The sequence below is a fragment of the Elephas maximus genome, chromosome 11 (assembly GCF_024166365.1).
Source record: "Elephas maximus indicus isolate mEleMax1 chromosome 11, mEleMax1 primary haplotype, whole genome shotgun sequence".
Lineage (NCBI taxonomy): Eukaryota > Metazoa > Chordata > Mammalia > Proboscidea > Elephantidae > Elephas > Elephas maximus.
Window position 1 is genome coordinate 89,951,698 of NC_064829.1, and position 24,541 is coordinate 89,976,238.

The 24,541-nt window shown below is 42.3% G+C and overlaps 1 protein-coding gene and 1 non-coding gene across 2 annotated transcripts; one reads left to right on the forward strand and one right to left on the reverse strand.

The window, feature by feature from the left end:
* Nucleotides 1–3,568: 3,568 nt before the first annotated feature.
* LOC126086173 (olfactory receptor 2A1/2A42-like) lies at nt 3,569–4,534 on the reverse strand. Its single transcript, XM_049902357.1, has one exon. It carries the CDS (start codon nt 4,532–4,534, stop codon nt 3,569–3,571), a length of 966 nt encoding a protein of 321 aa, XP_049758314.1.
* A 13,033-nt stretch (nt 4,535–17,567) lies between these two features.
* Nucleotides 17,568–17,638, forward strand: TRNAR-UCU (transfer RNA arginine (anticodon UCU)). The gene has a single exon. It is a non-coding gene; the product is annotated as a tRNA-Arg (tRNA).
* The last annotated feature ends 6,903 nt before the right edge of the window (nt 17,639–24,541 follow it).

Consider the following 24,541-nt stretch of genomic DNA (forward strand, 5'->3'; position numbering starts at 1 on the left):
TAACAACGTGCATATAATTTTTTGTATGAAAAACTAACTTGAGGTATAAACTTTCACTTAAAGCATAATACAAAAAAAAAGCAGCCTGGTGCTGGTACAACGACAGATACATTGATACACTGACCAAAGGAACAGAATTGAGAACCCAGATGTAAATCCATGCACCTACAGTCTTTTTAACAAATGGTGCTGGCAAAACTGGATGTTTACCTGCAAAAAAATGAAACAGGACCCATACTTCAAACCATTCACAAAAACTAATTCAAAACGGATCAAAGACCTAAATATAAAGCCAAAAACAAAAAGTTCATAGAAGAAAAAATAGGCTCAGCATTACAGGCCCTAATGCACAGCAATAATAGGATACAAGCCATAACCAATGACACACAAACTCCAGAAGATAACTGGGATCTCCTAAAAATTAAACACTCATGCTCATCAAAAGACTTCACCAAAACAGTAAAAAGAGAACTTACAGACTGGGAAGGAATTTTGGCTATTACAATTCAGACAAAGGTCAATCTCTAAAATCTACAGGAAAATCCAGTACCTCTACAACAAAAAGACAAATAGCCCAATTAAAAAATGGACAAAGGAAATGAACAGACGCTTCACCACAGAAGGCATTAAAGCTGCTTAGAGACACATGAGGAAATGCTCTTCATCACTAGCCATTAAAAAAAATGAGCAACACAAATCAAAGCCACAATGAGATACCATCTCACCCCGGCATTACTGGCATGAATCAAAAAAACAGGAAACAACAAATGTTGGAGAGGCTGCAGGGAGATTGGAACTCTTATGCACTGCTGGTGGGAATGCAAAATGATATAACCATTTTGGAAAATGATATGGCGCTTCCTTAGAAAGCTAGAAATAGAAATACCATAGGATCCAGCAATCCTACTCCTAGGAATATATCCTAGAGAAATAAGAGTCCTCACACAAATAGACACATGCACTCTCATGTTCACTGCAGCATTGTTCACAGCAGCAAAAAGATGGAAACAACCTAAATGCCCATCAATAGACGAATGGATAAACAAACTATGGTACATACACACAATGGACTATTATGCAACAATAAGGAATAATGATGAATCTGTGAAGCATCTCATAACATGGACGAATCTGCAAGGCATTATTTTGAGTGAAATAAGTCAACCACAAAAGGCCAAATATTGTATGAACTACTACTATAAAAATTAACTCATGAAAAGGTTTATACACAAAAAGAAATAATCTTTGATGGTTACAAGGGAGGGGAGGGGTGGGAATAGAAAAACCACTAAATAGGCAATAGTTAAGTGGTAACTTTGGTGAAGAGTAAGACAGTACACAGTGCTGGGGAAGCCAGCACAACTTATCCAAGGCAACGTCATAGAAGCTCCATAGGCACATCCAAACTCCTTGAGGGACCAAATTACTAGGCCAAGGGCTGTGAGGACCATGGTCTCTAGGAACATCTAGCTCAACTGGAATAACATAGTTTATAAAGAAAATGTTCTACATTCAACTTTGGTGAGTAGCATCTAGGGTCTTAAAAGCTGTGAGTGGCCATCCACTGGTCTCACCCCTTCGGGAGCAAGGGAGAATGAAGAAAACTGAAGATACAAGGGAAAGATTAGTCCAAAAGACTAATAGACCACGACTACCACAGCCTCCACCAGACTGAGTCCAGTACAACTAGATGGTGCCCAGCTACCATCACTGACTGCTCTGACAGGGATCACAATAGAGGGTCCCAGACAGACCTGGAGAAAAATGTAAAACAAAATTCTAACTCACAAAAATAGGCCAGACTTACTGCCCTGACAGAGGCTGGAGAAACCCCAGGAGTATGGCCCCTGGACACCCTTTTAGCTGAGTAATGAAGTCATTCCTGAGGTTCACCCTTCAGCCAAAGATTATACAGGATTGAATTCTGTCCCCCCAAAATATCTGTCAACTTAACTGGGCCGTGATTCTCACTATTGTATGACTGTCCACCATTTTATGTGATTTCATACCATTTTATGTGATTTTACTATATGTTGTAAATCCTATCACTATGACAGAATAGGATAGATTAGAAGCAGTTATATTGATGAGGTCTACAAGATTAGGTAGTATCTTAAGCCAATCCGTTTTGATATACAAAAGAGAGAAGCAAGCAGAAAGACATGGGGACTTCATACCACCACAAAAGCAGCGCCAGGAGCAGAGCACGTCCTTTGGACCTAAGGTTCCTGCGCTGAGATGCCCCCAGAGCAACAGAAGACTGATAACAAGGACCTTCCTCTGGAGCTGACAGAGAGAGAAAGCCTTCCCCTGCAGCTGGTGCCCTGAATTCAGACTTCTAGCCTACTGGACTGTGAAAGAAAAAACTTCTCTTTTTTAAAGCCATCCACTTGTGGTATTTCTGTTGTATCAGCACTAGATGACTAAGACAGGCCCATAGAGCAAAACAAGACTAAAGCGGCACACTAGCCCAGGGGCAAGGAGTAGAAGGCAGGAGGGGACGGGAAAGGTGGTAATAGGGAACCCAAGGTCAAGAAGGGAGAGTTTGACATGTCGTGCGGTTGTTAACCAATGTCATAAAACAATATGCGTACTAACTGTTTAATGAGAAGCTAGTTTGTTCTGTAAGCATTCATCTAAAGTACAATTTAAAAAAAAGACTGACCAAAAATACACCCTACACAAATCCTGCCTAATTAACATAATAAAGACAACTCGTTCCCAAACGGGATTATAACCACAGGCATAAACCAAAAACCAAACCTATTTCCATTGAATCTGTTCCAATTCATGTTGTTGTCATTCTTGTTAGGTGCCATCAAGTTGGTTCTGACTTATAGTGACCCTGCCTGGTCCTGCCCCATCCTCCCAATCCTTGCTATGTTTGAGCCCGTTGTTACCGCCACTATGTCAATCCATCTTGTTGAGGGTCTTCGTCTTTTTTTTTGACCCTCTTTTTATTTTACCTAGCATGGTGTCCAGGAACTGTTCGCTCCTGATAACATGTCCAAAGTATGTGAGAGAAAGTCTTGCCATCCTCCTTTCTAAGGAGCATTCTGGCTGCACTTCTTCCAAAACAGGTTTGTTTTTCTGGCAGTCCATGGCATATTCAATATTCTTCACCAACACCATAATTCAAATGCATCCGTTCTTCAGTCTTCCTTATTCATTGCTCAGCTTTCACATGCTTAGTAAAAAATACCACAAATGAGTAGGATTTTTTTCCCTTAAAATCCATTTTGTTTTTGTTTACCATTCTAAAGTTTGTTTGTTTGTTTTTTAATAATATTTTATTGTGTTTTTGGTAAGGGTTTACACAGCAGTTTAGGTTCCCATTCAACAATTTCTACAAAAAGTGTTCAGTGACTTAATGGTTACAGTCTTCACAATGCCTGAGCATTCTCATTATTTCCATTCTGGTTTTTCCATTAGTCAGTAGTTTTAAAGAACGGAATTTTATTTTCTCACAGTTCAGAAGGCTAGAAGTTCAAATTGAGGTGTGGCTAAGGTGACTTGCCCAAGGTCATTGAACTAAGTATTAGGTCTAGGTGTTTCCAACTCTTCTAAATCAGCCCAGCACAATGCGCGATCCTGAGAGCCGGGCCAGCGCATATTGGGCTGCAGCATGGACCTTGCGATTTCGGAGGCTGTAGATGAGTGGATTCAGGACGGGTGTGACCACAAGGTAGAACACAGCCACCAGCTTGTGATGTTTGGTGGGGAGGGCTCTGGAGCCCCGGCGGCCCAGGTACATGGCGGTCACGGTGCCATAGAAGAGACCCACCACGGTCAGGTGTGAGCTGCAGGTGGTCAGTGCCTTGAGGCGGCTCTTGGCTGACGGAAGCTTGCCCACCTGGCCCAGGATCAGGGCATAGGACACAAGGATGAAGGCCAAAGGCACCAGAAGGATAGGAGTGCCCAAGCCATAGACCAGCATCTGGTTGGCCGTGGTGTCTGCGCACGCTGTCCTCAGCACCGCAGGCAGCTCGCAGAAGAAGTGGTTCACTGGGGGCCTCCCAGGGCAGAAGGGCAGACGCAATGCAGCCACGGCGTTGGGCATGGACAACAGAAAACCCAACGCCCACGCGGCACTGGCCAAGGTGGCGCAGCACTTGGGTGTCATAATAGCCGCGTAGCGCAGGGGCTGGCACACGGCCAGGCAGCGATCTAGGGCCATTGCGGCCAGGAGGATAGCCTCACAGCTGCCCAGCGAGATACCCACGTACAGCTGCGCACCGCAACGCGCCAGGGAGAGGGTGGACCTGCGTGCAACCATGTGCGCCAGCGCCTGTGGCAGCGTGGTGCTCACGTACGCAGTGTCCAGCAGCGCCAGGTGGGTCAGCAGGCGGTACATGGGCCGGTGGAGCCGCTGGTCCAGTGCTATCAGTCCCACCAGCGCGCCATTGCCCAGGACTGTGGCCAGATAGGCCGCCAGGAAAGTCGTCCACAGCAAGGGGCGTAGGGGCGGCCGCGCCCACAGCCCCACCAGCATGAACTCGAAGGTACCGGTCCCATTCCAGGCGGTTTGGCCCATCCTGGGGGAGAAACGCAATCATGAGGGTCAATGTACCCTCGCCCGGGACTGGGGGGTGTTTTAGCATTTTAGCTTGATCTTTTTCCCTTCTCTCCTTGCTTTCCAGCCTTGTCTGGGTCTACCCTTTTCTCTCTCTGACTCCGTATTGGTCTCTCTCTCACTGTTTTTTGTTTTGTTTTGTTTCTGTTTTCTCTCTATCCTTCTCTCTTCTCTTTCCCACTCTGTCCCTTGCCCTATCCCTCTCTCCCCTTTTTCTTTCTCTCTCTCTGCTCTCTTTCTCTCTGTTCTCTCTCTCTCAATGTCTTGTTGTCTGTCTCTTGCTCTGTCTGCCTCTCTTCTCTCTTTCCCTCTGTCTCTCTCTGTCCTCTGTCTTTTCTCTCTGTCTGTCTCCTTTTTCTTTTTCCTCTCCTCCTCCTTCCTTCTCTCCCTCTGTCCTCCACCTCCTCCTTTACCTTCTGTTTCTACCTCTTCCTTCCCCTCCTCATATTTCTACTTCTCCTCTTCTCTCTCTCTGCCTCTCTTCTTTTTCTTCTTCCTCTTCCTCCTCCTCCTTCTTTTTCCCTCTCCCTTTCTCTCTCCAGCCCTCTCTAACTCTTCATTCTCTTTTCCTTCTTTCCTCTTTCCTTGTCCTTCTGCAATAACTTTTTCCTCTTGCACTTCCTTCCTCTGTCTCACTTCATTTCTGTGTAGCCTTGGGAAGGCCTTTCTGAACTTAAATTTTCTCCCTCTTGAAATCGTGATTATAAAAGCCAGCTCACAGGGTTGTGAAATTGAATGAACTGATACACTCAGCACAGCACCTCACGCATATTATTATGATTTTTCCTTTCCTCTCTCACCTTTCTCCATCTGTCTTCCTACCCCTCAGCCTTCTCTGCTCTCTCTGTCACTTTTTAATGTTCCTGATTCCCATTCTCCTCTGCCTCCCATCTCATATTTCTCAGTCTCTACATATCTCTTTGTGTTTCATAATGATAACACTAGCAGCCAACATTTTTTTTTTTTTGAGCACTGTGTATGTGCCAAACACTCTGCTAAGCTCTTTGTATGCAATAACTCATTTACTCCCAGGAAAAGTGGTATTATTTTTCCAATTTTACACACTAGTGAGCAAAGTCTAATAGAAGTCACTGTTAATGATAATTTGGGTTAAAAAATAAAATAAACCACCCAGCAATCCCTGACTACAAAGCCCACGCTTTTAACCATTATAGCCAACTTTACCCTCTTTCCCTTTCTCTTTCTGCCTATCAAATCCATGTTCTTCTTATTTCTTTCTCTTGTCTTATTGCATTGGCTAGGAACTATACAGTGTTAGACAGTAGCAATGATAGTGGTCAGCCTTGTCTTGCTCCTGGTTTTTTTGGGATTCCTGTAATGTTTTGCCATTAAGTGTGAAGTTTACTTTTTTTTTTTAATACTCTTTATCAGGATACGGGAGTCCCTTATTTTTCTAATTTACCAAGTTTTTGGATTGTTTTTTGGGGGGGGGATCATAAGTAGATGGCATTGATTGTAACTACCATGTATTTTTCTCCTTCATTCTGTCAAAACAAATGACATTGCTATACATTTTAATAATAATATTTAGCATTGTTTGAATGCCTACTATGTTCTAGGTAGTGTTTCAAGTGCTCGTACATGGATTAACACATTTCATCCTCACAAATACACAGTGATGCATGTTTTCTTATTATTATAAGAATTTATTCTATTATTGTTATTGCCATTTTACATACAAGAAAACTGAGGTATAAACCCAGTGGTCAATTAATTTGCCCAAGTTAATATAACTATTTAAGCATTCAGGTTAGGATTTAAACCTAGACATTCTCACTCTAGAACCAGTAATCTTACTCTTTATGCCATTCCTGTACTATTGAATTATCTTTGCATTCCTGGAATAAACCCTGCTTGCTCATGGTGTGTAATATTTTCAAAAAAATGCTAACCAAACCCATTGCCATCAAGTCAATTCCAACTCACAGCAACCCTATGAGTGACAGAGTAGAGCTGCCCCAGAGGGTTTCCAAGGCTTTACATCTTTACAGAAATAGATTGCCACATCTCTCTCCCACAGAGCAGCTGGTGGGTTTGAACCACCAACCTTTTGATTAACAGCTGAGTGCTTAACCACTGCCCCACCAGAGCTCCCTTTCCTAAAGATTACAGCCTAGGAAGGCCTGTGGGGAAGTTCTACACTGTCCTATAGGCTTACTTTGAGTCAGAATCTACTCAGTGGCAACAAGTTTTTGTTTGTTTGTATTACGTAAGACAGAAAGAGACCCTGAGGCCTTAATTACTCACACTTGCCATTCAATCCTTTGAAAGGCATCACACCCTCCCGGTAGGGGATACCACATTACAGGACGTGTGTGTGTGCGTGTCTCTGTGTGTGTGTTTGTGTGTGTATAGGGATCACAAGATCCTACTACCCCAGTGGGATTAATGACCCCATACCCATAAGCCTGGCGATGGTTTACACACCAAACAATACCACTCTAGCCACCTTTTATCTTTCCCTCCTCCCCTTTAGGGGTCCCTGCTCAGCTGGTAACCGAAAGGTTGGCAGTTTGAGCCCATCCAGTTGCACCACAGAAAAAAAGCCTAGCGATCAGCTTCCATAAAGATTACACTCAAGAAAACCCTGTGGGGCAGCTCTACTGTGCCACATATGGGTCGCTATGAGTTGGAATTGACTCGACGGCAACGGGTTTGATTTTTTGTTGTTGTTGTTTACTCCCACTTTACTTCTCTCTCCTCTCTTCCCTCATCTTCTTCCCGGTTTGTGAACTCTCTCTCCACCCACTGTCTGCTCTTCTGCTCTTTGTAACAAGCACTCTTAACCTGGAATGCAGGGTTGTGCTTCAGGCATCCAGGAATCCCCAAAACTAAATGCAGACTGAGGTGCTTTTTGTCTGTCTCACTGGAAGGAGGGCTGATATTTTCTCCATGAATTCCTCGACCCAGACAAGGATAAGAGCCACGAATCAGAACTCCCTCCCTGCCTTCTCATCTCTCACCCCTCTCTCCTTTCCAGTCACTGTAACTCCTCTCCACCCTTCCCCCCCCCACCACCATTTACTTCTGGTCTCTCAAAACCCATTCATATCGTCTCTCTTTCCTTCTCTCTCCCTATCTCTGTTTCTGTCTCCCATTTTTCCCTTTCATTTCTGCTATACCTGTGTCTAACAAATTTCTCTGTGCATCGATTAATGGAAGCAAAACAACCAGAACGGAAATGATGGGAACGTTCACACATTGTGAAGAGGAAGAGTGTAACCAATGTCACTGAACAACTTGTGTAGAAATTGTTGAATGGGAACCTAACCTGCTATATAAAACTTTACCAAAACACAACAAAATATTATTTAAAAAATAATAATAATAAATAAATTTCTCTGCATTTTTATATGTTCTCCCTGATGGTTCCTCTCATTGGGGTCTTTCCTTGCCCCTTTTTCAGTCTATCTTCCCTTCTTTCCTTTCTTAGTCTATTTCCCTTTTCTCTTCCTTCTTTCTAACTTGGTCTCTACCACCTCTTTCTAACCCTCTGCCTAACCTTTTTCTTATCTTTTGCCATTTCCCTCTTCTCCTTCCTTCCATCTTTACCACTCTCATTGTCCCCTGTTGTTGTTGTTGTTCGTTGTCTTCAAGTGGCTTCTAACTCATGGTGACCATTGTTCCCTAAAGTTCTCAATTTCTCAGTGTCACTCTAGATTTCCCTGTCTCTAATTGTCCCTTAAGAAGCCCTGGTGGTACAGTGGTTAAGCAATCGGCTGTTAACCCGAAGATCAGCAGTAGGAACCCACCCAGTGGCTCCCCTGGAGAAAGATGTGGCAGTCTGCTTCTGTAAAGATTAGAACCTAGGAAACCCTATGGGACATTTCTACTTTATCCCGTAGAGTCGTTATGAGTCAGAATCGACTCTTTGGCAATGGGTTTGGTTTTTTGTTTTGAGTTTTCTCATGGTGCAGTGGTTAAGTGCTTGTCTGCTAACTGAAAGGTCAGTGGTTCAAACCCACTAGCTGCTCCATGGGAGAAAGATGTGGCAATCTGCTGTAGTAAAGATTACAGTCTTAGAAACCCCATGGGACAGTTCTGCTCTGTCCTATAGGGTCCCTATGAATAGGAATTGACTTGATGGCACACAATAACACCACCAGTCATTGTTCTAAGTATTTGACTTTATAAAGTAGGTAATATCACTGTAAGAGGCCTTGTCCGCCAACCAGAAGGTGGGCAGTTTGAACCTACCAGCTGCTCCAAGGGAAAAGATGTGGCAATCTGCTTCTATAAAAATGTACAGCCTTGGAAACCCTATGGAGCAGTTCTACTCTGTCCTACAGGGTCGCTATAAGGCGTAATCTACTCCACAGCAATGGGTTTGGAATTGTCTCTTTCTCCATCTCCCCTCATCCTCTAACTTTCTGTTTCATCATTCTTTCCTCTTCCTGCTTATCTCTCCCCCTCCCTCACTCATCTTCCTGTTTATCTCTTGTTGTCCTTCCCACATGTCTCTCTGTCTTTCTGCTCTCCCTTTCCCTCTCTCTCCCCTTCTCTTCCGCCTCAGTACCAGTGGCTGATGTCAATCCAATTGGGGGAAAAGCTGGCCTTAGGAACTCTGGAGTCAACTCCTTCTCTTCCTCAGCACCAGCGTTTGGAACAGACAAGCATAGAGTAGGCAATGACTGGGTGGATAAATGTGAGAGAAGCCTTTTGTTCTGGCCTCCCCCCCAACCTGATGGGCCCCCACATCTGTCCTGACCCTCACCCCAATGCTATTCCTGGGGAACAGGAGGAGCTAGGTGTCTTCTCTCCAAGTTTCTCTTGCTTATACTATTACAAAAACCAGTTGCCATGGAATTGATTCCTACTCATGGCAACCTCATGTGTGTTTGGAATAGAACTGCACTCCATAGGGTTTCCAATGGCTAATTTTTTGGAAGCAGATCACCAGGCCTTTCTTCCGAGGTGCCTCTGGGTGGACTCGAACCTCCAATCTTTCAGTTAGCAGTCAAGTGTGTTAAATGTTTGTACCACCCAGGGATAAGTGATTAAAGGCTCGACTGTCATTTTCATTTTGGCTTATTGTCTTAATTGGCTATTTGGACACCTGGCAGCTTAGCTCAGCTCAGCTCCCCTGCAAAATTGCTAAAAGGCCCTTCATAACCTGCAATGTCTTTCTGGGTCCCTAGCACCTTCCCAAGGAGCCCTGGAGGCACAATGGTTAAGCCCTCATCTGCTAGCCAAAAGTTTAGCAGTTCAGACTCGCTAACTGCTCCAAAGGAGAAAGACTTGGTTATCTACTCCCGTAAAGATTGCAGCCTAGGAAACCCTATGAGACAGTTTTTCTCTGTCACACGGGGTTGCTATGAGTCAGAACGGACTTGACAGTACCCAACAACTACAACAACACCTTCCTACCCGCATTCTGGGCTCTAGAGACCATAGTTCTTAGATGTACACCCCATCCAACAAGCATTTATTGAGCGCCTGCAAAACAAGTTCTCAGCACTGTTCTGGACTCGGATTCACTGGAGAAACTTATAGGTGGTGTCCCTCCTCCCATGCAACACAGACTACCAGTGAAGAGAAAGAGAACCAAGAAGCAAACTAATAATTAGTTAATCCTAACTTTTCAGAGGAGTCCCTGGGTGGTGGAAACAGGCAATGCACTCAGTTGCTAACCAAAAGGTTGGAGGTTCAAGTTGTCAAAGCGACTTAACTGCAACTAATTAATCTGCAAATAAATGATGTTAGAGGTTTTATTGAAACACACAACTCACGATTTATAAATTGGGGAAGCACCAAACTCACAGTGAAAGCAAGTCTCATGAGTGAAATCGGTGTTCCAAGGAATGGGAGAAAGTATCAAGAAATTATACACTTAAAAAAGGAACTAAATCATGGGGAGGGCAGTTATGCGAAAATCAAGGAATATTGTAATAATCACACCTTGATTAGCTATATGTCACACAGTTACAGTAAAAGTCATACATATTATATTATAAGTAGCTTTAAAAAAAAACACAATGAGTTTGTACTTTGTTTCTGATTGATTGGTACCTTAAAAGAAACCACAAGCTTAATTCTGATCCATTGGTATAACAAAAAGGAGTCCTGGTGGCACAGTGGTTACGCGCTCAGCTGCTAACCAAAAGGTGGGTGGTTTAAACCCATCCAGTGACTCCATGGAAGAACGACCTGGTGATATACTTCCATAAGGATTACAGCCTTGGAAACCCTACCAGGCAGTTCTACTCTATCCTACCGAGTCACTATGATTTAGCATCCACTTGACAGCGATGGATATGTGTGTGTGGTATAACAAACCAAAAGTAAGGCATCAGTTGGAGTGTTGTGAATGAAGGGAAGGACAATATGGATGAGCATGGGAGGCCAGCAGGGGCCTGGCCATATAGGAACTTTTAGTTCCTAACCCATTTTCTTAGTTATCTAGTGCTTCTATAACAGAAATAGCACAATTGGGTGGCCTTAAAGAACAAAATTTTATTTTCTCACAATTTAGGAGTCTGTAAGTCCAAATTCAGGGCATTAGCCGTAGGGGAAGGCTCTCTCTCTGTGGGCTCTGGGGGAAAGTCCTTTGTTCCCTGGGTCCTTGATAATCTTCATGTGGCGTGGTATCTATCCTCCCCGTCTCTATTTGCTTGCTTGCTTTATTTGCTCTTTTTATATCTCAAAAGAGATTGACTTAAAACACACCCTACCCTAATACTGCCTCATTAACATAACAAAGAAAACCCATTCCCAAATGGGACTATAACCTCAGGTATAGGGGTTAGGATTATAACACATTTTGGCGGTGACAAAATTCAATCCATAACAGCCATTGTTGTTACGTGCCATTGAGTAGGTTCCAATCCATAGCAACCCTATGCACAACAGAACAAAACACTGCCCTATCCTGAACTGTCCTCACAATCATTGCTATATTTGAGTCCATTGTTGAACCACTGTGTCAGTCCATCTCCTTGAGGGTCTTCCTCTTTTTTGCTGACCCTCTACTTTACCAAGCATGATGTCCTTTTCCAGGAACTAGTACCTTCTGATAACATACCCAAAATAAATAAAACAAAATCTCACCATTCTTGCTTCTAAGCAGCATCGTGGCTGGGAGCAGACTGCCACGTCTTTCTCATGCAGACCAGATGGTGGGTTCGAACTGCTGACCTTTCGGTTAATAGCCAAGAGCTTAACCACTGGTCACCAGAGGTCGTTGTAACGGCCATAGAGAGGCAATCAGGGGGCAATGTGGCCTGGTTTACAAACCCTTTGAAAACCTGAGAGGTTGTGGATTCTAGTCTCAGGTGAATACAGGTAGATCATACAAATACCGTGTGAAGAATTTCATAAACCTGAAGTTCAAAATGCTTGTTCTCCATACGCTCCCATATTTTGGAAGGGAACTTGATTGTTTGGACTTAATTGCCTTTTAGGGTACTGGGGAACTCACAGAATAAAATATCTAAGAGGCAGTTGGATACATGAGTTTGAGGCTCAGGAGAGGAACAACTATGGCTGGAGACTGAGATTTAAACACCAATTGAAGTCACAGGTATGGGTGAGGTCAAGCAAGAGAGGTGCATGCGGAAGTAAACAACAAAAAAGTTTGGTGTGAGTTTAGTCTTCCCTCCCACCAAAATGCAGACTTTTATGAGGGTACAGGAGCCTGCAGAAATGCTACCAGGAACGTGTGGTCAGGACAGATGAAGGCAGTCCCAGGGCCACCAAAAAACAAATCTGTTGCCATCTAGTCGATTCTGACTCATGATGACCCCATGTGTGTCAGAGTAGAACTGCGCTCCATAGAGTTTTCAATGGCTGATTTTTCAGAACTAGATCACCAGGCCTTTCTTCTGAGGCACCTCTGCGTGGACTGCAACCTCCAACCTTTTGGTTAGCAGTGGAGTATGTTTACCATTTGCACCACCCAGGGACTACAGAAGTGTGTGTAGCCTTTTGGGTCATGAGCACCTTTGCGGAAGGGGAAAATTATTTCCAGAGAAAATGCCAAGGTACACTCATTCACACCAAAAAACTAGGCTCACTGGGGTCTCTGAAGCTCAGTACATCTGGCTGCCTACATATGGGTCTCCCCAGGAATCTGTACCCTGCCACAAACTCACCTCCTTGGAGAAATTCCCCACCTCATCTTCCTCCACCATGAGGCAGCTTCTCAACTCCACATCCCCATAAGAGGAGAGTCAAATGCTTCCCCAAGACCAATTCCTGGTGCCTGGAATCAGGAGCTGAGGTGTCGAACCAGGCTCATCACAGGAAAAGTTCAAGTCCTCTCACTGGTCCCTTGGAGAGCTGGGTCACAGAGGGCTGAATAAGCAACTTCTCCTCCGAAGAGGCCCCAGGCCAGGGATGTTGGCACAATCCTTGGCTCCCACAAGGACCCCTAATTGGCCACCACTAATGAGACTTTGGTGGGGAGAACTTGGCCCCAGAGCACAGACCCTCCTGAGTTCCCTTGAATTTCCTGCCTTTCCTCTCTGAATGTGAGAATTGAAGGCAGATCAGGAGGAAAGCTGAGCCAATTTCTCTAGTTTCAAATTTCTTCCCTCCTTCCCTGTTTATTATTATTCTCAAATATTTCTAAATATCTCTTCATCTATTTCTCTTCTCTCTGTTCCTCCCTCTCTGTTTCTCTTTCTTTTTTGTCTCTGTATTCAGATACCAGCAGGGTCACCCATGGAGGACAGGTTTCAGCTGAGCCTCCAGACTAAGACAGACTAGGAAGAAGTACCCGGCAGTCTACTTCTGAAAAGTATTAGCGAGTGAAAACCTTATGACTAGCAGCGGAACGTTGTCTGATATAGTGCTGGAAGATGAGCTCCTCAGGTTGGAAGGCACTGAAAAGACGACTGGGGAAGAGCTGCCTCCTCAAAGTAGAGTCAACCTTAACGATGTGGATGGAATAAAGCTTTTGGGACCTTCATTTGCTGATGTGGCACGACTCAAAATGAGAAGAAACAGCTGCAAACATCTATTAATAACCGGAACCTGGAATGTATAATGTATGAAGTATGAATCTAGGAAAATTAGAAATCATCAAAAATGAAATGTAATGCATAACCATCAATATCCTAGGCATTAGTGAACAGAAATGGACTGGTATTGGTCATTTTGAATTGGACAATCATATAGTCTACTATGCTGGGAATGACAACTTGAAGAGGAATGGTATTGCATTCATCGTCAAAAAGAACATTTCAAGATCTGTCCTGAAGTACAATGCTGTCAGTGATAGGATAATATCCATACGCCTACAAGGAAGACTAGTTATTACGACTATTATTCAAATATACACACCAACCACTAGGGCCAAAGATGAGGAAACAGATGATTTTTATCAGCTGCTGCAGTCTGAAATTGATCGAACATGCAATCAAGATGCATTGATAATTACTGGTGATTTTAATGAGAAAGTTGGAAACGAAGAAGAAGGACCAGTAGTTGAAAATATGGCCTTGGTGATAGAAACAATGCCGGAGATCGAATGATAGAATTTCGCAAGACCAACGACTTCTTCGTTGCAAATACCTTCTTTCACCAACATAAACGGCGACTATACACATTTTTTTTTTATACACATGGACCTCACCAGATGGAACATACAGAAATCAAATTCACTACATCTGTGGAAAGAGCCGATGGAAAAGCTCAATATCACCAATCAGAACAAGGCCAGGGGCCGACTGTGGAACAGACCATCAATTGCTCATATGCAAGTTCAAGCTGAAACTGAAGAAAATCAGAGCAAGTCCACAAGAGCCAAAACATGACCTTGAGTACGTGCCACCTGAATTTAGAGACCATCTCAAGAATAGATTTGACACATTGAACACTGGTGACCGAAGACCGGACGAGTTGTGGAATGAAATCAAGGACATCATACATGAAGAAAGCAAGAGGCCACTGAAAAGACAGAAAAGAAAGAAAAGACCAAGATGGATGTCAGAGGAGACTCTGAAACTTGCTCTCAAACGTGTAGCAGCTAAAGCAAAAGAAGAATTGAGGAAGTAAAAGAACTGAACGGAACATTTCAAAGGGTGGCTCAAGAACACAAAGTAAAGTATTACAACGACATGTGGAAAGAGTTAAATGGAAAACCAAAAGGGAAGAACACGCTCTGTGTTTCTCAAGCTGAAAGAACTGAAGAAAAAATTCAAGCCTCGAGTTGCAATAGTGAAGGGCTCTATGGGGGAAAATATGCAATGACGCAGGAAGCATCAAAAGAAGATGGAAGGAATACACAGAGTGATTATACCAAAAAGAATTAGTCGATGTTCAACCATTTCAAGAGGTAGCATATGATCAGGAACCGATGGTACTGAAGGAAGAAGTCCAAGATGCTCTGAAGGCATTGGTGAAAAACAAGGCTCCAGGAATTGATGGAATATCAATTGAGATGTTTCAACAAATGGATGCAGTGCTGGAGGTGTTCACTCATCTATGCTAAGAAATATGGAAGACAGCTTCCTGGCCAACTGACTGGAAAAGATCCATATTTATGCCTATTCCCAAGAAAGGTGATCCAACCTAACGTTGAAATTATAGAACAATATCATTAATATCACACGCAAGCAAAATTTTGCTGAAGATCATTCAAAAATGGCTGCAGCAGTATATCAACAGGGAACTGCCAGAAATTCAGGCTGGTTTCAGAAGAGAACGTGGAACCAGGGATATCATTGCTGATGTTAGATGGATCCTGGCTGAAAGCAGAGAATACCAGAAGGATGTTTACCTGTGTTTTATTGACTATGCAAAGGCATTCGACTGTGTGGATCATAACAAACTATGGATAACATTGCGAAGAATGGGAATTCCAGAACACTTAATTGTGCTCATGAGGAACCTTTATAGATCAAGAGGCAGTTGTTTGGACAGAACAAGGGGATACTGATTGGTTTAAAGTCAGGAAAGGTGTGCACCAGGGTTGTATTCTTTCACCATTCTTATTCAATTTGTATGCTGAGCAAATAAGCCGAGAAGCTGGACTATATGAAGAAGAATGGGGCATCAGGATCGGAGGAAGACTAATTAACAACCTGTGATATGCAGATGACACAACCTTGCTTGCTGCAAGTGAAGAGGACTTGAAGCACTTACGAATGAAGATCAAAGATTGCACCTCAACACAAAGAAAACAAAAATCCTCACAACTGGACCAATGAGCAACACCATGATAAATGGAGAAAAGATTGAAGTTGTCAAGGATTTCATTTTACTTGGATCCACAATCAACAGCCATGGAAGCAGCAGTCAGGAAATCAAAAGATGTGTTGTATTGGGTAAATCTGCTGCAAAGGACCTCTTTAAAGTGTTGAAGAGCAAAGATGTCACCTTGAAGACTAAGGTACGCGTGACCCAAGTCATAGTGTTTTCAATCTCATCATATGCACCTGAAAGCTGGACAGTGAATAAGGAAGACTGAAGAAGAATTGATGCCTTTGAATTGTGGTGTTGGCGAAGAATATTGAATATACCATGGACTGCCAGAAGAACGAATAAATCTGTCTTGGAAGAAATACAACCAGAATGCTCCTTAGAAGCAAGGATGGCGAGACTGTGTCTTACCTACTTTGGACATGTTGTCAGGAGGGATCAGTCTCTGGAGAAGTATATCATGCTTGCCAAAGTACAGGGTCAGCAGAAAAGAGGAAGATCCTCAACGAGGTGGATTGACACAGTGGCTGCAACAATGGCCTCAAGCATAACAATGATTTTAAGGATGGCACAGGAGCAGGCAGTGTTACATTCTGTTGTGCATAGGGTCGCTATGAGTCAGAACCAACTCGACAGCACCTAACAACAACAACATCTCTGTCCTTCCTTCCCAGTCTTACTCTGCTGTAATTTCTCCAGTAATTCAAACCCACCCAGTGGCACCATAGAAGAAAGGCCTGGTGACCTGCTTCTGTAAAGACTACCCATTGAAAACTCATTGCTGTTGAATCCATTCCAACTCATAGCGACCCTGCAGGACAGAATAGAGCTGCCCCATAGGGTTTTCTTGGCTGTAATCTTTATGGGGGTTGATCACCAGGTCTTTCTCCCTTGGAGCTGCTGGGTATGCTTGAACCTCTGACATTTTGGTTAGTAGCTGAATGCTTAATCACTCCACTGTAATCTCTTCCAGTAGTTCAGACCCACCAAGTGGCACTATGGAAGAAGGGCCTGGTGATCTCCTTCCATAAAGATTACAGCCAAGAAAACCCTATGGGGCAGTTCTACTCTGTAACACATGGATTTGCCATGAGTTGGAATTCACTCAACTTGACTCGATGGCAACAGGGTTTTGGTTTTGTCGCCACATTCCTGCCTCTCCTTGTGTTTTCTTCAGCTTGGTCAGTCTCTGCATCTCTCTAGGTTTCGCCTTCTCCCTATCTCTCTGTGACTTTCTCTGTTTGCCTTTGTTTCTCTCGTAGGATCTCTTTCTGTCTGAATCCGTTGTTCTCTCTCTTTGCCTTTCTCTGCGTCCCCATTCTCTCTCTCTTCCTTTCATGTCTTATTGTTTTATTCTTATGCAGTCTTCAACACAGTATGATTTTTGTCAGGATCCCCAGAAAGCTCATTTATTTACCAACCAACACACTTAATATGCAGGTCCAGCTCCAGAAGAAACAAGCATATTATGAACAATGGAGTAATCAGCTTTGTACCTTCAGATGCCCCATAGCCTATAAAACTTATTGCCTTTGAGCTGATTCGAACCCACAGTGACCCTGTAGGACAGAGTAGAACTGCCCTATAGGGTTTTCAAGGAACAGCTTGTGGATTAGTACTGCCAACTTTTGGTTAGCTGCCATAGCTCTTAACCACTGCACCACCAGGGCTCCTCATAGACTATAAGGTCTTTAAAATGCACAGTTTAGATATGAACTATCTCTGCTCTGCTTTTTCTTTCCCTGGCCTTGTGCCTAACACGTGGCATATGCTAAGTCATTCTTGAGAGATGGAATAAATGCATAACCAGTCTTTATGTGTGACTGATGAGGCATTGTTGGTTCAGTGGTAGAATTTTTGCTTTCTATGCAGGAGACCTGGGTTCGATTCCCAGCCAATGTACCTCATACACAGCTACCACCCATCTGTCAGTGGAGGCTTGCATGTTGCTAGGATTCTGGACGGGTTTCAGTGGAACTTCCAAACCAAGACGGACTAGGGATAAAGGCATAACGATCTTCTTCTAAAAATCAGTGTCAAAGAAAACCCTATGGATCACAATGGTTTGATCTGCAACTAACCATGGGGCTGGTATGGGATCAGGTAGTGCTTTGTTTCATTGGGCTTGGAGCCAACTAAACCACAGCTAACACCAGTAACATGTAGGGCTGTGGGCATGTCATGTCCCCAATTGTAGCCTCTTCATCTTGTTTGTAAAATGATGAAGCTTGGTCTTACTTTATCCCATAAATATGCCTCAGGATCATCTTTGCACAAGTTAGTTAGCATCAACTGCCTTCCTTAGCTGTCAGTGAGTCCATAGTCTCAAGGTACCCTTCAGCACCAGGGACAGGTACAGTCAAAGGATGGGGCTGTACTGGGGTGTGTGTGTGTGTGTGCGTGTGTGTGTGTGCCCGCATGCTTTAGATGAAAGTTTACAGAGCAAATTAGTTTCTCGTTAAACAGTTAATACACACATTGTTTTGTGACATTGGTTGCCAACCCTGCGATGTGTCAACATTCTCCCTTTCTGAACCCGGGTTTCCTGTTTCCTGTCCCTTCCTGCCTCCTCATCTTTGCTTTTGGGAAGGTGTGACCATTTGGTCTCATATACATGAATAAAATACAAAGCACATTTCTCACATGTGTTATTATTTGTTTTATAGACCTGTCTAATCTTTGAAGTGTGAACCTCAGGAGTGACTTCAGTACTGAGTTAAAACAGTGTCTGGGGGCCGTACTCTCAGGGTTTCTCCAGTCTCTGTCAGACCACTAAGTCTGGTATTTTTTTGTGAATTTGAATTTTGTTCTACATTTTTCTCCAGCTCTGTCTGGGACTGTCTATTGTGATGCCTGTCAGAGCAGTCAGTGGTGGTAGCCAGGCACCATCTAGTTATTCTGGGCTCAGTCTGGTAGAGGCTGTGGTTGCTGTGATCCGTTATTTCTTTGGACTAATATTTCCCTTATTTCTTTGGTTTTCTTCTTTCTCCTTTGCCCCAGATGGGGAGCAATGTAGATGTATCTCAGAAGGCCACTCACAGGCTTTTAAGACTCAGCATAGTCAGATGTAGAACATTTTCTTTATAAACTATGCTATGCCAATTAAGCTAGATATTCCCCACTACCAAAAAAAAAAAATTTTTTTTTTTTTTACCATGGTCCCCAGCCCTGAGCCCAGTAACTCAGTTCCTCAGGGAGTTTGGATGTGTCTATGACTTTGCCTTGGTCAAGCTGTGCTGACTTGCCCAGTATTGTGTGCTGTCTTACCCTTCACCAAAGTTACCACTTATCTATTATCTAGTTAGTGTTTTTCCCTCCCCACGCCTCCCCTCCCTCATAACCATCAAATGTTATTTTATCCTGTGCATAAACCTTTTCTTGAGTTTTTATAATAGTGGTCTCATAAAGTATTTGTTCTTCTGTGATTGACCTATTTCACTCAGCATAATGCTCTCCAGATTCATCCATGTTGTGAGATGTTTCTCAGATTCATCATTGTTCATTATCATTGCATAGTACTCCATTGTACGTATCAAGTTCGTTTATTCATTTGTCTATTGGTGGGCACTTACGTTGTTTCCATCCTTTTGCTATTGTGCATAATGCTACAATGAACATGAGTGTGCATATGTCTATTTGTGTGACATTTTTTATTTCTCTAGGATATATTCCTAGGAGTAGGATTGCTGAATTGTATATTTCTATTTCTAGCTTTTTAAGGAAGTGCCATATCATTTTCCAAAGTGGTTTTACCATTTTATGTTCCCACCAGCAGTGCATAAGAGTTCCAATCTCCCCCCAGCCTCTCAAACATTTGTTATTTTCTTTTCTATGAGTGCCGTAGTGTCAGGGTGAGATTGTATAGCACTGTAGTTTTGATTTGTATTTCTCTAATAGCTAGTGATCAAGAGCATTTCCTCACGTGTCTGTCTTCTTTGGTGAAATATCTGTTCATATCCTTTACCCATTTTTTAAAATGGATTATTTGTCTTTTTGTTGTAGAGGTGTCGTATTTTCTCATAGATCTAAGAGATTAGACCTTTTCGGATATGTTATAGCCAAAAACATTTTCCCAGTCTGCTGGTTCTCTTTTTGCTCTTTTGATGAAGTCTTTCGAGGAGCGTAAGTGTTTAATTTTTAGAAGATCCCAGTTATCTAGTTTATCTTCCAGTGTTTGTATATTGTTAGTTATGGTTTGTATGCTATTTATGCCATATATTAGGGATCCTAGCGTTGACCCTATTTTTTCTTCCATGATTTTTACAGTTTGGGTTTTATATTTAGTTTTAGTTTTATATTTATATATTTTGAATTAGTTTTTGTGTTTGGTGCGAGGTATGGGTCCTGTTTCATTTTTTTTTTACAGATGGGCACCCAGTTTTGCCACACCATTTGTTAAAAAAGACTGTTTTTTCCCCCATTTAATGGACTTTTTTTTTTTTAATGGACTTTAGGTCTTTGTCAAAGATCAGGTGACTGTAGGTTGATGGATTTACGCCTGGGTTCTCAATTCTGTTCCATTGGTCAATGTATCTGTTGTTGTACCAGTACCAGGCTGTTCGTACTACTGTGGCTGTATAGTAGGTTCTGAGGTCAGGTAGTGTGAGGCCTCCTACTTGGTTCTTCTTCTTCAATAATGCTTTACTTATCCAGAGCCTCTTTCCTTTCCATATAAAGTTAATAATTAATTTTTCCTTCTTCTCAAAGAATGCTGTTGGTATTTGGATAGGGATTGCATTATATTCGTAGATCGCTTTGGGTAGGATTCACATTTTCACAAGTTGAGTATACTGATCCATGAGCATGGTAAATTTTTCCACTGAGGTAGGTATCCTTTGGTTTCTTGCAGCAGGGTTTTGTAGTTTTCTTTGCATAGGTCTTTTACATTCCTGGTTAGCTTTATTCCTAAGTATTTTGTTTTTGTTGTTTTTTAGGGGCTGTTATGAATGGTATTGCTTTCCTGTTTTCCTTTTTGAAGATTTCTTTATTGGTGTATAGGAATCCAGTTGATTTTTGTATATTAATCTTGTATCCTGATACTCTGCTGAATCTTTCTATTAGTTCCAGTAGTTTTCTTAACAGAGTCTTTCGGGTTCTCTATGTATAGTAACATATCATCTGCAAATAGGGATAGTTTTACTTCTTCCTTACCAGTTTGGATGCCATTTATTTCTTTTTCTTGCCTTATTCCTCTAGCTAGTATTTCCAGAACAATGTTAAATAAGAGTGGTGATAAAGGGCATCTTTGTCTTGTTCCTGTTCTGAGGGGGAATGTTTTCAGCCTCTTTCCATTGATAATGATGTTGATTGTATTGATGACCTTTATTATGTTGAAAAATTTCCCTTCTATTCCTATTTTATTGCAAGGTTTATCAGGAATGGGTGTTGGACTTTATCAAATGCCTTTTCTGTATCGACTGAGATGATCATGTGATTCTTTTATTTATGTGGTGGATAATGTTGATTGATTTTCTAAAATTGAAACATCCTAGAATACTCGGTATGAATCCCACTTGCTCATGGTGTATTTTTTTTAATTAACTTTTATTGAGCTTCAAGTGAACGTTTACACATCAAGTCAGTCTGTCACATATAAGTTTATATACATCTTACTCCTTACTCCCACTTGCTCTCCCCCTAATGAGTCAGCCCTTCCACTCTCTCCTTTCCTGACAATTTTGCCAGCTTCCAACTCTCTCTACCCTCCCATCCCCCCTCCAGACAGGAGATGCCAACACAGTCTCAAGTGTCCACCTGATATAATTAGCTCACTCTTCATCAGCATCTCTCTCCTACCCTCTGTCCAGTCCCTTTCATGTCTGATGAGTTGTCGTCGGGGATGGTTCCTGTCCTGTGCCAACAGAAGGTTTGGGGACCATGACCGCCGGGATTCCTCTAGTCACAGTCGGACCATTAAGTACGGTCTTTTTATGAGAATTTGGGGTCTGCATCCCACTGATCTCCTGCTCCCTCAGGGGTTCTCTATTGTGCTCCCTGTCAGGGCAGTCATCGATTGTGGCCGGGCACTAACTAGTTCTTCTGGTCTCAGGATGATGTAGGTCTCTGGTTCTTGTGGCCCTTTCTGTCTCTTGGGCTCTTAGTTGTTGTGTGACCTTGGTGTTCATTCTCCTTTGCTCCAGGTGGGTTGAGACCAGTTGATGCATCTTAGATGGCTGCTTGTTAGCATTTAAGACCCCAGACGCCACATTTCAAAGTGGGATGCAGAATGTTTTCATAATAGAATTATTTTGCCAATTGACTTAGAAGTCCCCTTAAACCATGGTTCCCAAACCCCCGCTCTTGCTCCGCTGACCTTTGAAGCATTCATTTTATGCTTCTTTGCTTTTGGTCCAGTCCAGTTGAGCTGACCTTCCATGTATTGAGTGTTGTCCTTCCCTTCACCTAAAGCAGTTCTTATCTACTAATTAATCAATAAAAAACCCTCTCCCTCCCTCCCTCCCCGCCTCGTAACCACAAAAGTATGTGTTCTTCTCAGTTTATACTATTTCTCAAGATCTTATAATAGTGGTCTTATACAATATTTGTCCTTTTGCCTCTGACTGATTTCGCTCAGCATAATGCCTCCCAGGTTCCTCCATGTTATGAAATGTTTCACAGATTCGTCACTGTTCTTTATCGATGCGTAGTATTCCATTGTGTGAATATACCACAATTTATTTACCCATTCATCCATTGATGGACATCTTGGTTGCTTCCAGCTTTTTGCTATTGTAAACAGAGCTGCAATAAACATGGGTGTGCATATATCTGTTTGTGTGAAGGCTCTTGTTTCTCTAGGGTATATTCCGAGGAGTGGGGTTTCTGGGTTGTATGGTAGTTCTATTTCTAACTGTTTAAGAAAACGCCAGAAAGATTTCCAAAGTGGTTGTACCATTTTACATTCCCACCAGCAGTGTATAAGAGTTCCAGTCTCTCAGCAGCCTCTCCAACATTTATTATTTTGTGTTTTTTGGATTAATGCCAGCCTTGTTGGAGTGAGATGGAATCTCATCGTAGTTTTAATTTGCATCTCTCTAATGGCTAATGATAGAGAGCATTTTCTCATGGATCTGTTAGCTGCCTGAATATCTTCTTTAGTGAAGTGTGTGTTCATATCCTTTGCCCACTTCTTGATTGGGTTGTTTGTCTTTTTGTGGTTGAGTTTTGACAGAATCATATAGATTTTAGAGATCAGGCGCTGGTCGGAGATGTCATAGCTGAAAATTCTTTCCCAGACTGTAGGTGGTCTTTTTACTCTTTTGGTGAAGTCTTTAGATGAGCATAGGTGTTTGATTTTTAGGAGCTCCCAGTTATCTGGTTTCTCTTCGTCATTTTTGGTAATGTTTTGTATTCTGTTTATTCCTTGTATTAGGGCTCCTAGGGTTGTCCCTATTTTTTTCTTCCATGCTCTTTATCGTTTTAGTCTTTATGTTTAGGCCTTTGATTCACTTGGAGTTAGTTTTTGTGCATGGTGTGAGGCATGGGTCCTGTTTCATTTTTTTGCAAATGGATATCCAGTTATGCCAGCACCATTTGTTAAAAAGACTATCTTTTCCCCAAGTAACTGACACTGGGCCTTTGTCAAATATCAGCTGCTCATATGTGGATGGATTTATCTCAATTCTGTTCCATTGGTCTATGTGCCTGTTGTTGTACCAATACCAGGCTGTTTTGACTACTGTGGCTGTATAATAGGTTCTGAAATCAGGTAGAGTGAGGCCTCCCACTTTCTTCCTCTTTCTCAGTAATGCTTTGCTTATCCGAGGCTTCTTTCCCTTCCATATGAAATTGGTGATTTGTTTCTCTATCACCTTAAAAAATGACATTGGAATTTGGATCAGAAGCGCATTGTATGTATAGATGGCTTTTGGTAGAATAGACATTTTTACTATGGTAAGTCTTCCTATCCATGAGCAAGGTATGTTTTTCCACTTAAGTATGTCCTTTTGAATTTCTTGTAGTAGAGTTTTGTAGTTTTCTTTGTATAGGTCTTTTACATCCTTGGTAAGATTTATTCCTAAGTATTTTATCTTCTTGGGGGCTACTGTGAATGGTATTGATTTGGTGATTTCCTCTTCGATGTTCTTTTTGTTGATGTAGAGGAATCCAAGTGACTTTTGTATGTTTATCTTATAACCTGAGACTCTGCCAAACTCTTCTATTAGTTTCAGTAGTTTTCTGGAGGATTCCGTAGGGTTTCTGTGTATAAGATCATGTCATCTGAAAATAGAGATAATTTTACTTCCTCCTTGCCAATCCGGATGCCCTTTATTTCTTTGACTAGCCTAATTGCCCTGGCTAGGACTTCTAGCACGATGTTGAATAAGAGCGGTGATAAAGGGCATCCTTGTCTGGCTCCCGTTCTCAAGAGAAATGCTTTCAGGTTCTCTCCATTTAGAGTGATGTTGGCTGTTGGCTTTGCATAGATGCCCTTTATTATGTTGAGTAATATTCCTTCAATTCCTATTTTGGTGAGAGTTTTTGTCATAAAAGGGTGTTGGACTTGTCAAATGCCTTTTCTGCATCAATTGATAAGATCATGTGGTTTTTGTCTTTTGTTTTATTTATGTGGTGGATTACATTAATGATTTTTCTGATATTAAACCAGCCTTGCATACCTGGTATAAATCCCACTTGATCATGGTGAATTATTTTTTTGATATGTTGTTGAATTCTATTGGCTAGAATTTTGTTGAGGATTTTTGCATGTATGTTCATGAGGGATATAAGTCTGTAATTTTCTTTTTTTGTAATGTCTTTACCTGGTTTTGGTATCAGGGAGATGGTGGCTTCATAGAATGAGTT

Bases quoted from the DNA above. Each gene is read 5' to 3' on its own strand.
- LOC126086173 (XM_049902357.1), bottom strand. From the start codon at position 4,534: ATGGGCCAAACCGCCTGGAATGGGACCGGTACCTTCGAGTTCATGCTG.